This window comes from Cricetulus griseus, chromosome 2 (genome assembly GCF_003668045.3).
Source record: "Cricetulus griseus strain 17A/GY chromosome 2, alternate assembly CriGri-PICRH-1.0, whole genome shotgun sequence".
NCBI lineage: Eukaryota > Metazoa > Chordata > Mammalia > Rodentia > Cricetidae > Cricetulus > Cricetulus griseus.
Genome location: NC_048595.1, coordinates 9,081,520 through 9,098,174, shown reverse-complemented (window position 1 = coordinate 9,098,174; position 16,655 = coordinate 9,081,520). Strand labels below are relative to the sequence as shown.

Below are 16,655 nucleotides of genomic sequence, written 5' to 3'. Positions count from 1 at the left end.
TTGATGCATTGTTGCCTTAATAAAGAAGAAGTGTCCTACTTTATCTCTTATGAATAGTTTTACTTTAAAATCTATTTTGTTAGAATAGGCACTCAGTTTTGTTTCCTAGCTCCATTTTCTCTGAAATAGCTTTCATCTCCCTCACTGAAGATACTGGTCAATGAAGTGATTCTCAAAGGCAGCAAGGGAACCTGTTTCTCTTTTAAAAATTAGTCACTTGCACGTGTGACGCATGTTTGTGAGTGTGAGCAATGCTGTGTCGCATGTGCATGTGGAGATCAAAGGCTTCTTTCCAGAGCTGGCTCTCACCTTGTGTCAGAGCAGGCTCATTCTTATTGTTCCTCCCATTTCTGTGAAGGCCGTGGTCTCCTGTCTCTGTCTCCCATTTCACAGTAGTGTAGTTGGCAGTGCAGACAAAAACTGTGGCATCTGACATTTTAATGTGGATCCTGAGGATTGATCTGAGTTCACCAGGCTTGTGTGGCAGGGGCCTGCTGAGCCATCCTGCCAGCCCTGATGCTGGTTGTCATGGTTTACTAAAAAAGTAAACTTACTCATGTGTGTTTCAGTCTCTCTCTCTCTCTCTCTCTCTCTCTCTCTCTCTCTCTCTCTCTCTCTCTGTGTATGTGTGTGTGTGTGTGTGTGTGTGTGTGTGTGTGTGTGTGTGTCTGTGTCTGTGTCTGTGTCTGTGTCTGTGTCTGTGTCTGTGTCTGTGTCTGTGTCTGTGTGTGTATTTGCTTACCACAGCACATGTGTGGAGGTCAGAGGACAACATGGGGATTTCAACTCTCTCCTTGTACTATGTGAGTCTTGGGATCAGGTTGTCAATCTTGTTGACAGGTGCTTTAATTTACCTGCTGATCATTTCCTGACCATTGACTGATGACTGTAATGAGAAGAGTCTCCTCAGATCTCTGCATCCTGTGTTGTGTCCATAAACATTGAAGGGTAGTAAAGCACAGGGTTGTGATGAGAAGTGCCTTGTTCATTTAACCCTGTGCTCTTTTGTGAAGGAGCTGCATGCCATTCATACAGATGAAGTGTCAGGCCTTTAGGCCTGTGAAACCTTGTCAGACCTCTTCTTGGGACCCACAGAAGCTGGGATGATTGTAAGAGTCTAAACTCTGGAGCCCCATTCTAGGTTTCTTCTTAGAGGATAGGAGAGATTTCTCGATCTTTTTTTTTTTTTCTGAGAAGATTTCTCTGCCTCTCATTGGCTGGCTTCTGTGCAGTTCTGGAATACAAGTCAGGTCACTCTGCCAGACATACTCTGGAAGGAGAGGGTGGAGGCAACAGTATTAAAACAGGATCAGGTTCTCTTCACACAAGTTCTGAAGTCAGGTCCCCAGGCAACAGCTGCTGGGGGCTGTGGAGCATCTGGGTCATGGCTGTCCTGTGGCTGCTGCTGGCAGGGCTGCCCTCCTTCTTAGTGGGAGTCTTTGCATGGGTTCTTATTCAGCACTTTCTCACTACAGAAATTCCCTCCACCCTCAAGCACCCGGTGAAGTTATGGTTTATCCACGGCATGTTGCTGTATGTGGTAACTCTGGTGAGTTTTCTCTTGGGGCCATCATGGGTTGGGGGTGTTCTTTGAATCTTACCATTCTCCTTTCACGTCCTCTCTTCTTTCTCTAGGTTCTCATAAGAGTGAGCGGGGGCTTCTCTTGTCTCCCAAGTCTCACCTTCCCCAGATCTTTCCCTTCCCTTTTTCTCCTCTTGGATTTTCCCTCTCTCCCTTACTTCCTTCCCTTCTTCCTTCTTTTCTATTTTCTTCCACTCTCTGTTTTTATTTTCTTACTTGTTGAGAAAGGATCTCACAATGTGTCTAGAATGGCCTTATCTTTCAACTGACCTTCTGCTACTCCCATCTCCTCAGGGATGAAACTACAGGGTGTATCACTCCAACTTGGGTATGAAGCTATTTTCTGAAAATGGTGAAAATAATTTCAGACACAGGTGCTACCCCCTAAAGCCTGAAAGATTCAAAAATACAGGGGCTACATCCCCCTCACTCCTCGTCCCTGTGCCTGTCTCCTGATGATTTCTTACATCCAAGTGAGACCCTAAGGACAGAGATAAATTTACTCAACTTTATTCTGAGCACAGGTCAGGCACTCTTTGATGACATCAATGTGATGGATTCACCCAGCCCATTAGCATAGGTGCACAAACAGTGGTGCTCTGTGCTGGCCTTCTGGGCTGGAAATTGAGGACAGAGATCAGCTCATGATAATAGTTACGGTAGAAGAGTGACGGGTTGTTTGGCCCCATATGAGACATAGGCAATTTGGATAAGTCTTTGATGTTGAAATTCTAATTGGAAACCTGGGAGTTGCCAGATATTTCACAGTGATTATCTCAAAGGTCAGCTGAGTAGGAGGTGTCAGGAGAAAGTTGACAAGTGTACATCTCTGCATCCTGGTCCACATTGACGCTGTGTTTGCACCGGCTCGAGAGCCCCATGCCTAATTTTTCTGTGCCTCAGCATCCTGGTCTGCATTGAAGTAATGACTTCTGAATAAAGATGCTGCTAATAGTTGTAAAAACATATGTTCATTTTCCTGTGAGGATTTCCCACCACAAACCATGAACCAGGTTAGAGAAATAAGACAGTTTAAGCGCCTCAGGCTTATCTGAACTCTTGGCACTACAAATTAGGGCCTTGGGTTCACAAGGCACAGAATCCTGTGGATCATTATAATCCTTCTATTTTACTTTTAAAACAGTCCCTAAGCTAAGCACCTGCTGATGCTTGCTTATTATATATGCTCACAGTAGATGTGGGGTTGAGTGTGGTGTTGGCTCTGCAGGATGTGTTCTATGTGAGAGACCCTGCCTGATCTCTCCAGCTGAAGATCCCACACATGCTGCCTAAGAGAATGGTGAGCATGAAGAGACCCAAGTGGTTGATGTTCCCACAGCCCAAAGCAGAGAAAGGAGAGAGAAGATGTTTACCTGGGAGAGAAAATAGCCTGGAAACATTCCATGGTCCCCAAAGGAGAAGCTTGGCCTTGTTTTTTGTCCTCAACACCAATACAAAAGAATACTTATTCATTCTTTGAAAGTTTCATACATTCCTGAGCATTGTTCAAAATTGTTGACAATCAATTATTATTTAGTGTAGAGGTGGAGAGCAGGAGTGGAATGGCATGTTTGGGGTTATTCTCCTCATAGATTTCTGGCTCGGTGAAGGAAGACATCTATGTCATTTCACACTTGCATTAGTGTCTTCGATGGCTTCCAAGGGAGTCTGGGCAGTGCAGTGATGGCCTCTGAGGAAGAAGCAGCCAGCAGTATGATATGGAGCTGGAGAGTGTCTTTCTTAAGAACGTGGCCTCTGGTCTCAGATATTCAAGTCCTTTGGGGCCTTTTGCTGTTGACAGGCCTGAGAACCTCCATTCTGCACCTCTGCTCAGAGAGCCCTGTGCCAACCACATCAGTAGTCACTTGCTCTTAGGAGAGTCATTGGTGGTTGTTGCTCCTCTGAGATACAACATCCACTGAAAAGGAATTCTGAGGGCAACAGCAGCAGTGGTTGCTGGGCTTATGCACAAATGTTCAGAAGGCAGTTTGCTAAGCACATCGTACACATTCAGCAAACACTATCAGGGCTTCCCTCTGGTAGCTATGGCCTCCCTAGACACCGGATTTTGTCTTGGCTTACAGTACCAGACATGAACTCACTAATATGTAGTAGGCATCACATGCAATGGGAAGCTGTTGATTGTCCCACAAAGGTCATGTTACCATTTCACAATCATGTACACCTTGCTTGGCATTTGGTACAATAGCATGCAGGGACCAAAGCTGAGCAGGGCATCCTGTTACAGTTTTCTTCCAGCAGTGCACACAGCACCTTCGGGCACTATGAAAGACAGCCAGTAAGAAGAAAACTTTCACCTCTGTCCCAGGTTTATTTCTCCCTGCATTGTAACCAGACCACACGGTGTCTCTAGCAATAGTCTTACCAACTGCAGAGGCAAGAGCCTTTTTGGGTTTTGGTGCCTGCCTGGGCAATGATGTGTAAGGAGGAAACCTCTCTCTGGTACCTGTGGTTTTCATTTAACAAACGATGGCCTGGGGGGGGGGGGCTTTTCACCCCTGTGAGTTGTCTCTGTCCTTAAGCTCTTTAACTCTTGTTCTAATAATCTGTTAAATAATAACCCAGGCCCACTGGGACTGTATGGTGGTTGATATGTCATTGGTCCTGAGTGTATTCCCTCCTGTTTGCCTCATGAGTCTGTGAAACAGCTACTCTTGGCGCTGTCAATTCTCTGTGAGTGCCCACCTTTACCACTGTGTTGTGGGAGATGCTGGATAGAGGCGTTGATGGTTCCTTCGTACATGGAAAATGTGGCAAGAAACCTGTAATGATGTCCATGGAGACATATTCTCATTCTTCCCAGAAATGCACAGGTTCTATGAAGTGTACTTACTAGTCTCTCTTGGGTAAGGTTGACTCATTTAATGCCCCATACACACCTGTTGTCCACACTGGGGTAGAAGTACACACAGCTCTTTAGCCTGTCCCACAGTAATCTAAACCTTCTGAGAAAAGGTGATCTTAGCATCATTAAAAGTCTCTTGTGCTATTTGTCTGAGTTCCATATGGTCACTCTTATTGCCAAGTTGTTCAGTGGGTATGCAACTTGGGCAAAGTGGGATGTGTAAATATGCCAACAACCCAGCAGTCCAGGAATATTTGGAGAAACTTGACAATGTAAGATATTCTCACTTACTTTGCCAGGTTTCAGATATGTCTTAGTGGACCATAGCACTCCCAAGGATTCTATAGCTATGCCTGCTCCTTGCAACCTGTTGAGTAAATTTCTCATTCTCCATCCTCTATTCTTGGGGTGCTCCTGTATTCCATTTAGGCTAATTCTCAATCTGTACAACACTAACAGATTAGCAAACTGCAGTCTATGCAACGGAGATTTTACACAGGATGGGTAGAGTAATAAAGCAGGTCCTGCAAACCATCCCATGACAATTAGTGGGATTATGAATGCACCTGTGGGGTATGATTCTCAAGACACACTGTTGATGGTTTCATGAAAATATAAATTGGCCTTGAGATTCAGTGTCCAAAGACACACTAAAAGGCATGTATTACCATGTTATAATACAATGAAAATATTCTATCAATTGCCTCAATTAGCTACCTGGCTCTTTGATCCTGAGGATTATCCATGGGTTTCCTTTGATTTCTTCACCTCTGTTGGCTTGTTGTAACCTCACGAAGCAATTTGGTGCAACCCAGGGCAAGGATGAATAGCTGTACCCATTCTTGGGATTTGGGGAGCCCTAGGAGCAGTGGTCCCAGCAATAGGCCATCTTATGTTACCTGTTAGTAGAAAAGGAAAGGTATGCCTATGCTCATAGGACAGAAAGACCTGGTGACCTCCCTCCTCAGAAGTCTATTACGAAGACACTTATCATGATTGCCTCATAAAATACTTAATTAACTAAGAGGGTACCACTTGAAATGCCAGCCTCTTAACACAGGCAATGTAATTTCACTGTGAGTTTTGATGGAGGGAGGCCAACACTCCTATCACAGCATCATCATTCAGGACCTCATGGGAAGAAAATTTCCAACAGGCCCCCTATATGAAGAGAATGCACAGTGAGTTCTGTCCCCATGACCCCTTTGCATGTGGAGAAAGCAGGCGAGGAATGGTGAACACACCTGAGCAGTGCTAAGTGGCTTCAGCAGCCACTCACCCGCCACTGTCTCTTACGCCTCACTTTCCACCCTTCACCTACTGCAGGGGAACATACTTGAGAAACTGAGGATTTGCGCCATGCCCCGGTTTTTACAGTTTCTTGAAGGCCTAATGCCGATAAATAAGGATCCCAACGTGTTGGTGACTGACTTGCATTTTGGGACAATCCCTGTGAGGCTGCTGAAGCCCAAGAAAGCGTCTTCCCAACCCCGGCGAGGCATCATCTTCTATCATGGAGGAGGTGCAATGATTGGAAGCCTGGGTGAGGAGCTGGCATTCGAGGGGGAGGGCAGATTTTCCTCAAACGTGGGATCTGGAACACTGTCTCATGGGGATCTGTCAGGAGGGGATTAGTGGAAGAAGAAGTTGGAGCCTCTTAAAGAGAGGATGGGCAGAGACCTCAGAGCTCACCCCAGGCAGTGGGTTTTAGCTTACATAGCAATATATTTTATGTGGTCTGAGTCTAGATAGGGGCCGCGTGTCAGAGTAGGGCTGTCCTGGAACTGGATATGATTCCTTCCTTTGCTCTCTGCTCGGGGCCGTGGCCATTTCTGCCTTCTCACAACACTCTCAAATGCATGCACTCTCCTCAGCTCGGCTGACACATGGTGGAGAGAATCCGTTCACTTCCTCCCCTGCACTGCTGAACCCAAAACACAGTGTCCTGTCTCCACCTTTCATCTTCCCAGAAGAAGGGTCCCCAAATGCACTCAGAGCCTGCCCCTGCTTCAGCACACCTCTCACAACCCTGGGTGTCCTCTCCAATCTTGTCGCTTGTCTCTTCCTGCCCTTTACCTGCTGTAGCCTCTGAACTTCTCTGACTTCAGAGAGAAGATTTACTCTCTGGGTCCACCGAGGTAGCTGCTGTCCCAGAGCTGTGGTGGAAAGTGTTTGGCTCTTGTCACTGCTTTAACACTGGGTCTTCTCTTGCAGACCGTTACCAAAGCCTGTGCAGCCTCTTGGCCAGTGAGACAGACTCGGTGGTGCTGATGGTGGGGTGAGTGGCCTGAGACAATTGGTGACTCCGATATGGTAGGGTATTTATGGGAACCATCTGGATAGCATTAGACCACAGAAAGGGGGCCCAGACATGGGGTGTTCTTGCTTGTTTGTTAGTTTTTTAATACACAACTCCTGACATGGTCGAGCAGGTCACAATTCCCCAGGCCTTGACAATCCCTTATTCACATTTCCTGACAGGGAGGGTGTGGAATCCTTGGTCCTTTAAAGCTCCAGTTGCTCCTTCTCCTTTTGTGTCTCCTGCTGTGGCCACTGCTGCCTCTGCCTCCCTTACTGTCTGTCTACTGCTGGACTGGGCTTCTTCTGTCAGCACAGCTTCTCTGCTTCCTCTTACTGTCATGCCTGAGGATTCATCTCTGCTCTTGCACGGCCACTGGACAGTCCCTGGGCCTATGATACTACTGTTCTTCAGGCTTCTGAGTTCTTCCAAGGACCAGTCATCATCATTGTCAACGCAGAAATGAGTCTGTTACAATAAATCTTTCCTCCAAAAGCCGCCTGAGCCCCACCGCCACGTGTGAGCCTTCCGCGAGCCACCCGCCTGAGTTAGGCCCAAATGAATACACAGAAACTTGTATGAGGTATAATGCTGCTTGGCCAATCAATGACTAGGATTCTCATCTGTTAGCTCAGTCATAACTATCATAAACCTATATATTTTATAAGACTTACCTTATCGGAGGCCTTATTGGCGTCCCTCCTTGCCGGTGGATCACATTGTGCCACTGGAGCAGGAGCAGAGGGTAAAAGAGGGACGCTTCCTGTTTCTCCTTCGCTTAAATATGAGTCTCCTTGCTATGTTGCTTCCTGCCTGGATCACACTTCTCTACTACACTTCCCAGAATCCTCTTTGACTCCTAGTCCAGTCTAACTTGCTGTCTCATTGGCCAAACAGTAATTTATTTAACAATCAATAAGATAAACATACACAGTACATTCCCTATCAGAGTCCAACTGCCTAATGTCCTAGCACTGCTGTTGGTCACAGGAAAATAAACATTAGAATGAACGCATTATTACTAACATAGATGGTGACTTAAAGTGTGGTTTTCACAATGTTCACTGTGTGCCCAGCACATCAGGGAAAGGTGAATCGAGGAAGAGGTGGAACAGAAGAGTTCCAGGAGCTTTTCCTGCATCTTTGCTGGTTGCTCTGTTTTCTAAGACACCATGATGGAACTTGGTGGATTCTGTGCAGGGTGTGCTCTCTATGGGAAGCACAGTGTGGGTGACGATGGACCGTCCTGGCCTCCCTCATGCTCAAGGGCCCTCAGGTCCATGAAGAAAAGTGCGTGTTTCCATGTTTGCTTGTTAGGATCCCTCAGGGGATGGAGTCAGGTTTGGTCCCTTTTGAGAGTAGAGGACGATGATTGAAATGGCCTCCAGTGACCCCGTTGTAAAGAGGCTCACAGATTTTCCTCTTTGCTCCTTAGGTACCGAAAGCTTCCTGGCTACCATCACCCTGTCCTTATCAATGATTGCCAGAATGCTTCCATCTATTTCCTGAAGAACCTGGCATCCTTTGGGGTGGACCCATCCAGGGTAGTTCTCTGTGGAGAGAGTATTGGAGGTTGGGCTGTAGCCATTGTCACTCAGGCCTTAACCTGCATTCCCAGTCTACCCCAGATCAAGGCTCAAATCCTGATTTGTCCACTAGTGAATTTCATCAATTTTCAGTTACCATCACATCAACAGAACAAAAATGTGCCATTACTTACCAGAGACTTCATGTTTATGTGTATGTGTAAATACCTGGTCATTGACCCCTCTTGGAAAGATGCCATTTTGACAGGTTCTGCCATACCTCTGGACAAGTGGAAGAAATACAGGAAATGGCTCAGCTATGACAACATTCCCAGAAGATTTTGGAGCCAAGATCCACAACCTGAGATTCTTGGGCCTTTTAATGAGGCAGCCTATCTAGAAACCAAACATACTTGGAATGCAGAACTTTCACCTCTTCTAGCAGATGACAAGACCATTGCTCAGCTTCCTGAGACATTTCTGGTGAGCTGTGAGCATGACATCCTCCGTGATGATGCCTTGCTCTACAAGAAGCGCTTGGAAGACCAGGGGGTCCCTGTGAGCTGGTACCATGTGGAAGATGGTTTTCATGGGTGTCTATTGTTGTTTGATAAGAAGTGTTTTTCTTTCCCCTGCTCTATGAAACTTATAAATGCTGTCATCAGTTACATCAAGAGCATTTGACAGTAAACTTGGGATTTCTGTAAATGGGGAAAGGAAGACCTATGATTCAGCTGGGGCCTTTGCTTACTTAGATGTTTTTTTGGGAAAGGAGATAATAATGCCATTCTTCATCCCGGAAGAAATGAGGATCTGCAAGCAAAGACCTCTTGGCTTCCTACTCAACAAAGTCTCATCTGTCCCCTCCCTACACCACTAATATCATGCTTTGGATCCAGACACAGTCTCTACTCTTTCATTAGGTAAAATACATATTGTAGTCATAAAAATGGTCTTTGAAATTTTTGAAGGTTTACCCAGGTCTGTGTAGAATAAATGCCATGCTGTCACACTGTCACTGGTGAATCCTTACTGACTATGACCTCACCCTTCCTAATGAAGAAGTCAATTGTTTGCCCCTGAGGGCAAGGTCACTTGTCACAGCTCCACCCACATTGCTTCTGTCTCTGCTGAGAAATGATTTTCAAAGAAACTCTCTAAAAGTAGTCAATAGGTTTTTGTTTTTTGTTTTGTTTTTGTTTTGTTTTGTTTTGTGTTTCAAGACATGGTTTCTCTGTATTATTTTGGAAGCTGTCCTAGAACTCATTCTGTAGAACAGGCTGGCCTGGAACTCTCAGAGTGCTCTGGAGGCTTCCTCTGCCTCCAGAGTGCTAGAATTACAGGGGTGCATCAGTCTTACCCTCAATTTTGTCATGATTTCTGACAACAAAGTTACTGTCATACCTGGTCCTGCAGCTCTTTAGTCCCAAATACATACACAGAGGCTTACATTGCTTATAAACTCTTTGGCCAATGCTAAGGCTTCTTATTGGCCAGCTCTCTCTCTTAATTATTAGCCCATTTCTATTGAAAATGTATTACCATGAGGCTGTGGCTTACCCATAATTCTCTGGCATATTTCTCCTTTGATGGCATCTCCCTGGCAACTCTGTCTTCCTCTTCCCAGCATTCTCCTCACCTGGTAGCTGACACAGGGAATATTGGCAAAGAGTAAGTGCAATGATTACTCTTTCCGCCAGCCACCTGAGTTCTGCCGCCCGATTAGGGCCTCCAAATAACACAGAGAGATTATTAGTTACAATGCTGCTGGCCAATGACTAGGATTTCTTATTTGCTAGCTCTGTCTTAAGTATCAACCATAATCATTAATCTACATATTTTAAAAAGACTTATCTGATCAAGGACACCAGGGGCATGTGTCCTTTCTTACCTGGGATCACATAGCGACTCTACCTCTTTCCTACATTTCCCAGAATCCTCCTTCTCACCTAGTCCCAGCTAACTTGCTGCCCTATTGGACAATAGTGCTTTATTTATCAACCAATAAGACAAACATATACACAGAAGTGCCTCCCCCATAATCTCCTCTTTTCTTTCTAAATAAAAAGAAGGGTTTTAACATTAACATAGTAAAATATATAACAAAACAGTTATCAAGTAAGAACTATAGTTACAAAATTTATCTCATTAACATTTAGCAAAATTTTAAAGAAAATATTCTATCATCTATCCTATCTTTGTGAGTCTGTCTTATATGTAACTTATCTTTCATAATAACTAAAGAAAACTATAACCATAACTATCTGTCTTCAACTCCATCAAAGACCACAGAAGGATAATATATAAACTCTAGATCTGACAGAGACATCTCACTGCCTGGACAGTCACCCAAAGTTCCTCTGTAAGGTTGAAGCATCTGTCTTCAGCCTATAGGCCACAGTGTGTCTGGCAGACTCTTCCATGAAGCAGGAACCCTTCAAGACTGTCTTGTTTGGTAAGTTCAGCAGATATTTTCCAATGGGGGAAATTCTTCTGTGTATATGTTTGTCTTATTGGTTGATAAATAAAGTACTGTTGGCCAATAGGGAAGCAAGTTAGGCTGAACTAAGAGTCGAGGAGGATCCTGGGAAATATAGTAAAGAGAAGTCTTGTGATCCAGGCTGGAAGTGACATAGCAAGCAGACTCAGACTACAAGCATGGACAACCAGGAAATTGCTCTCCTCTTTCTCCTCCTCTCTTCTCTGTGGAGCCGCCATGTGATCCCAGGAAGAGGATGCATGCCCCCCCCCCGGCATCCTTCATAAGATAAGTCTTTATAAATATATAGATTAATGGCTATGGTTGATACTTAAGACAGAGCAAGCATATACATAATCCTAATCGTTGGCCAGCAGCATTGTAACTAATACAAGTCTCTCTGTGTTACTTGGGGCCCTAATGTGGCAGTGGGCAGAACTCAGATGGCTTGATAAATGGAAAGATTTATCATTACAATTTTACAATGCGTCCTGCATGTCCAGACAGCAACAAACAGTCCAGGCAAGAGCACTTTCTTGCCCAAATGGCTAATCTTGCCACGTTGAAAGCAAACTCCATAATGCCCATCTTCCTTTCTGATGTAATTGATTGCCAGGAGCAGTTGTGTCTCACTGTCATGAAAAACCCTAAATCATTTAAATGTCATATATTCTCTAGGTCTTTGAAAGGTTTAAAGATATCTAGATATCTCTGTATATCTAGAAAACCTAACTAACCTAACTGTAGGTTTTGACTATTATACCTGACTATGTACAATCTTTATTTAATTATGCATTACATTTTAAAAGATCTCTATAAGCACAATACCAAACAAGAGGAGAAATTTACATATAACAAATTTAACCTTAAATTTGTATCAATAAATGAAAATCCATACCAATGTAAAGTTTTTATTTCTATATCGCATTCCCCTTTTTTCCTTTAAAAGGAGATTGACTGTGATCATTACCATTTATAACCAACCCTGTTGAAATGAAAACAAACATTTATAAACAATATTTGGGAATTTGGGCATTCCTGCTTCCTGCTGGGTGGAGGCGATGTCCATACCATGGGGATCATAATAAAACACAGAAACCTGGCCAGGTCCTTGTTTTTGCAGTCTGTAAGGCTGTATCATCTTAGCTGTTTTAGACGTTGGATAACCTGGGACACTGTTTCACGGGGTCTTGCTTCATCAAACCATATTAGTCTAGAAGGAATCCATAGCTTTACATTTTCTGTGGACACATAAGCAAAAACTCTTTTCCCAAGTAACCTGTCCTTATATTTAAATTTAGATGTCAAAGCATTTTTAAAATATGTAAGTTGGATTAATTTAGCAGCACCTATAATCAAATGTATTTTAGCAGCTATAGCTCTTTCCTTGGCAATCAAACAATTTAAAGACAGCAGTATAACATATAGTATCCAGACTCTGTGTGTATTTCCTATCTTTACGTGGCTTATTTATTTATTTATTTATTTTTATAACTCTATTTCTTTTGTTTTTTTTTTCCTTTTATAAGACAGGGTTTCTCTGTGTAAATTTGGCTGCCCTTGACCTCACTCTGTACATCAGGCTGGCCTTGAAATCACAGAGATCTGCTAGCCTCTGCCTCCTGAGTGCTGGGATTAAAGGTGTGTGCAATCATTACTTTCTTTCTTTCTTTTAATTACTTTATCCCATTTCTTTTCTCTCACAAGCCTGTGTATATTTTTAAAAACATTGTAAACCTTTAGAGGTTTTACTTTTTCCCTCTGAATCTGTTTTTACTGTATATCTTTATCTTTTTCTGGCCACGAGACTTTTATCTCCTCAATAACATTGCTAAAACTAAAGCCATGGCTGTTTTAGCCGATGTCTTTCCAAGGTCGGAGGGTACATTTATCCACAGCACTTAGAGCTGTGCTCACTGCCTTGGTCTATACTGCCATCAAGGAGCATGCTGCCGGCTTGGAGATGTGGTCATTGCCACTGCCTGCTGCTTGTACACACCATTCAATTATTAGCAAGGCCTCTTAAAAGAGCCCTGCAGTTTTTTCCACTTATGCTGAGTCAGGAAACCTCCTTTAAGGGAGCCACTTGAGTCTCTGCTCGTCTCTAGCAAAACAGAGACCACCCGAGAAAATGCTGCTACCAAGAAGTCATGCTTGTCTCTGTTCTTTTGCTTCTAAAATCCTTTCTTATGCTTTTGTCAAGTTTTAAGTGGAAATCCGTCCCTCATGTTGGGTGCCATTTGTAACGATAACTCTTTCTGCCAGCCATCTGAGTTCCGCCGACACTTTACGGCCCCCAAATAACACACAGAGATTAATATTAGTTACAATGCTGCTGGCCAATGACTAGGATTTCTTATTTGCTAGCTCTGTCTTAAGTATCAACCATAACCATTAATCTATATATTTTATAAAGACTTATTGAGGACGCCAGCAGCATGCATCCTCCCTTCCCCAGATTCACACGGCTACTCTCTCCCTTTCCTACATTTCCCAGAATCCTCCTCCTCTCCTAGTCCCACCTAACTTGCTTCCTATTGGTCAACAGTGCTTTATGTATCAACCAATAAGACAAACATATACACACGCCCTCTCCCATCAGGTGCTGCTATTTAACATTCCCTGTTTAACATTGAAATCTCTTAACAGGCTAAGAATTATTGTAAGCAGGCACCATGAAGGAAAAATTTCCCCCAACCTTTTCTTGTAGAGGTAGAGTGAAGAAACAGTCTTTCAAATCAATAACTAAAATAAACCATCCTTTAGGCAACAGAGAAGGCAAAAGAATTCCAGGTGTTAGAAAGCCTATCTATGGGCATGGAAATCAGGATACACTAAACCGGTATGCTTGAAGTGCAGTTTATTAGGGGCAAGAACTTAAACAGAAATAAGTGATTGCCGAGGCACTCTCGCTCCAGGCATACAGACCCTACAACCCTGATGATGCTCTCTGTGAGCCTAAGAAGGGGCTTCAAGCCCCAGTCATGTCTGCACTTGTAACCACGCCCAAAAAGGCGTGCTACAGGTGGGGGGTGAATATATCACTACACCTATCAGCTGAATTACCTCATTCGTAGCTCTCAAATCTGTTAGCATTCTCCATTTTCCAGGTTTTTTTAAATAACAAATAAAAGAGAATTCTAAATACTGGTTGATTCTTCAATATGTTGAGCATTTAGCTGATCCAGTTATTCAAAGGCCTGTAGTTTTTCTGATGTCAAAAGTCATTGCTCAACTCAGACATGTATGTCAGTTAACCATTTGAAAAGTAGGGCTATTGGTACCTCTGAGAGGTCAACAGCTGTTTTGCCCTGTTTTTGTACAGCCTGAATGTTTGGTGAATTTTTTTTTGTAAACCTTTTAATATTTTACCCAGAAACATGAGTTAGTTTATGGTCTGTTTCTACTATTAGAGGACTGTTAATCTGGGTATTCCATTGCTGTAACAAATCAAAGCCACATAGATTCACTGATATATTAGCCACATAGGGCCTCAATTTTCCCCTCTGTCCTTCTGCCCCTGTATATTCAACCCATTTTGTGAAGTGTTATACCTAAGACAGGGTTCCAATCCCTAAAAACTGAACATCTATCTCCTGAAGAGACCAATTTTGATGTCAAGATTTGGAGTAATTATAGTCACATCTGCCTCTGTGTCCAAAAGATCTTCACCTAAAATGTCATTTATTCATATCCTTAGCTTTTGTCTTTGATCATTTATACAAGTCTGCCAAAACATTTCTTTTATGGTTTATCTTGGAATTTTTTTCATTAATGTTTCAAACCTGTTCTATCATGCAAAATAGTATGTTTCTTTTTACAATAGACACTGGATCTTTTCATTGCTCTGGGGAGGAGTTTCCCCGCACTGACTGGGAATGAATGAACCATATTTGACATGGGGGCCTGTGAGAGGACCCCCAGAATGTTTCCTGATGGTAAAGAGCTGCCTTCTTTGTCTCTTGTTGATCTACATCTATTGGTCCAATGTTGGCCTTTGCCAAACCTTTGCATACTCCAGAAGGCAAGGGACTTCTGTTGGGATTAGAAGAAATATTGTTTCTAGGATCTACAATCCCTTTTTAGGTGACCCTGTTTGTGAATTAAAACATTTGACATTTTGGTGTCTTTTTAAGCCTTTGGAAATAACTTCTAATCAAGCCTCATAGTCAAAAGACTCAATATTGACTATATGTTGGACCCATTCTTCCATGGGTACTGATCTGATCTTTAAGGGTCCAATTAAAATTTGTATTGCAAATTAGCATTTTAAAAGCCAAATATCAACTTAGTATTTGTCTTACTTCAGGATATGATATTCTATTTACAGCTTTAGTCAATCTTTTCAAAAAGTCTGTGAAGGGCTCTTTTGAGCCTTCTGTATCTTTAGTATTTGCCTCAGTTCTCCTTTTTGATTCTTGCATCTTGTCCCAAGCACTTAAGCCTATTGTACAGCATAGGGACAGATGGGTTCATCAAATGTAGCCTATTTGTATCTGCATACTGGCCCTCACCCAGTATTTGATCTTAGGAAATCTCAAAAACTCTAGCCTTGCCTTGTAGTTCAAGGACCTTAGCTTCTTCCCTCAACCATCTTTTCCATTCTAACTGCGGACCATATTCTAAAACTGCTGTGACTAATTGATTCTAGTCATTTGGGGTAACTTTGTTCTGAGAGGACCATGTTATTCAACACCTGCCTCATATATGCTGAATTCATACAATAGGAACTATCGATTCCTTAACATTTTTTAATTCATATATGTATAGGTTCCCATTTACATTATGTATACCCTTTGGGATAATTGTCACTTGCTGGACTTTCACAAATGGTAATAGGATAAATCATGGTTGGTGTACTAACAACCTTGGGCTGCTCATCTCTAATTCTATAAGGTAGCATTGAGTTTGACACCCCTCTGAATTCTTCCATCGGAACGCTCATATCATCAACCATCAGTTCTAATAAGTTCTCCTAAGGCTTGGAATTTACTAGTAGTTGCCTTTTGTAGGGCTTGAATCTCCTGAACAGTGAGTTTTTCTAAAGCTTTCATGAAATAAATCAGTCAATTTCTTGTTCTCCTCATTTGTAAATACCTCTAAAAACTTTAATCTTATCTGTCAAAGATTCCTGGCCTTCCCTGGTGACTAGCTCTATGTCTTGCTTATTTCCTTCCTTTCTGCCAAGTCCTCATAACCGCTCTCCATGGTCTGCATTTTTTCAGTTTATTTCTCATTATCATATTCCAAAATCCGTATCATTTTAGTCAGTTCATTATTTTTAGCAATGCTATCAAACCATTTTAAAGATACAATATGAATTGCCAGACTAATAACAGCTATAGCTAAAAATGTATTCATCCCAGCTAGGTTGGTCATCCCTCCTAGCTTCCCATCCAGAGCAGAAATGAGCAGGGTCCTAATTGCTTGCAGAGTGGTATTTCCTGCCATTGACATGGGAAAGGTTTATAAATTATAAACTCTTATTCATATATTTATTTAGTCATTCATTAGTTCATTTATCTGCCTATTTATTTATTGGTCTAACGTTTAAAGTTGTCAAATAATTTACCTTGGTTATAATCCTCGGAGAATTGTTGTAGGTGTGATCATCTTGATTGACCAGCAGACAGAGCCAATGATCAGATAGCTGGCTCGTGCTGATTTAAGGATGTAATAATGATGTTTGGCCAGCAGAGGTCAGAGTTGTGGTGCCAAGGCAGGTCCTGTAGAGCTAGCAGCTACTCTGACTCAACGCTCCAGGAGCTGACTGTCGTGTGGATGGAGGTCCCACCTAGGCCAGCCCCCAATCTGGCACCTGTTGAGTCCTAGGCACAACTCCGGTAGACCCCAGAAGGAGGATGGGGGAAAATGAACTATATGCCTGGGCACAGCAGAGTATT

At 42.9% G+C, this 16,655-nt stretch overlaps 1 protein-coding gene across 2 annotated transcripts; it reads left to right on the top strand.

Moving 5' to 3' along the window:
- The first annotated feature begins 1,384 nt into the window (after nucleotides 1–1,384).
- LOC100756477 (arylacetamide deacetylase-like 4) lies at nucleotides 1,385–9,198 on the top strand. 2 transcript variants are annotated; one of them, XM_027398136.2, is made up of 4 exons: nucleotides 1,385–1,549; nucleotides 5,775–5,946; nucleotides 6,663–6,726; nucleotides 8,183–9,198. In XM_027398136.2, exons 1-4 carry the CDS (start codon nucleotides 1,385–1,387, stop codon nucleotides 8,955–8,957), a joined length of 1,176 nt encoding a protein of 391 aa, XP_027253937.1. In that variant the 3' UTR covers nucleotides 8,958–9,198. The 2 variants fall into 2 exon arrangements, with proteins under 2 accessions (XP_027253937.1, XP_027253936.1); XM_027398135.2 differs by having other exon boundaries at nucleotides 5,775–5,991.
- The last annotated feature ends 7,457 nt before the right edge of the window (nucleotides 9,199–16,655 follow it).

Excerpts from the sequence above, each read along its gene's own strand:
- LOC100756477 (XM_027398135.2), top strand. The coding sequence starts at position 1,385 with ATGGCTGTCCTGTGGCTGCTGCTGGCAGGGCTGCCCTCCTTCTTAGTG. Across the intron at positions 1,550-5,774 it reads TGCTGTATGTGGTAACTCTG|GGGAACATACTTGAGAAACT; the intron begins GTGAGTTTTCTC and ends CACCTACTGCAG. Across the intron at positions 5,992-6,662 it reads TGCAATGATTGGAAGCCTGG|ACCGTTACCAAAGCCTGTGC; the intron begins GTGAGGAGCTGG and ends CTTCTCTTGCAG.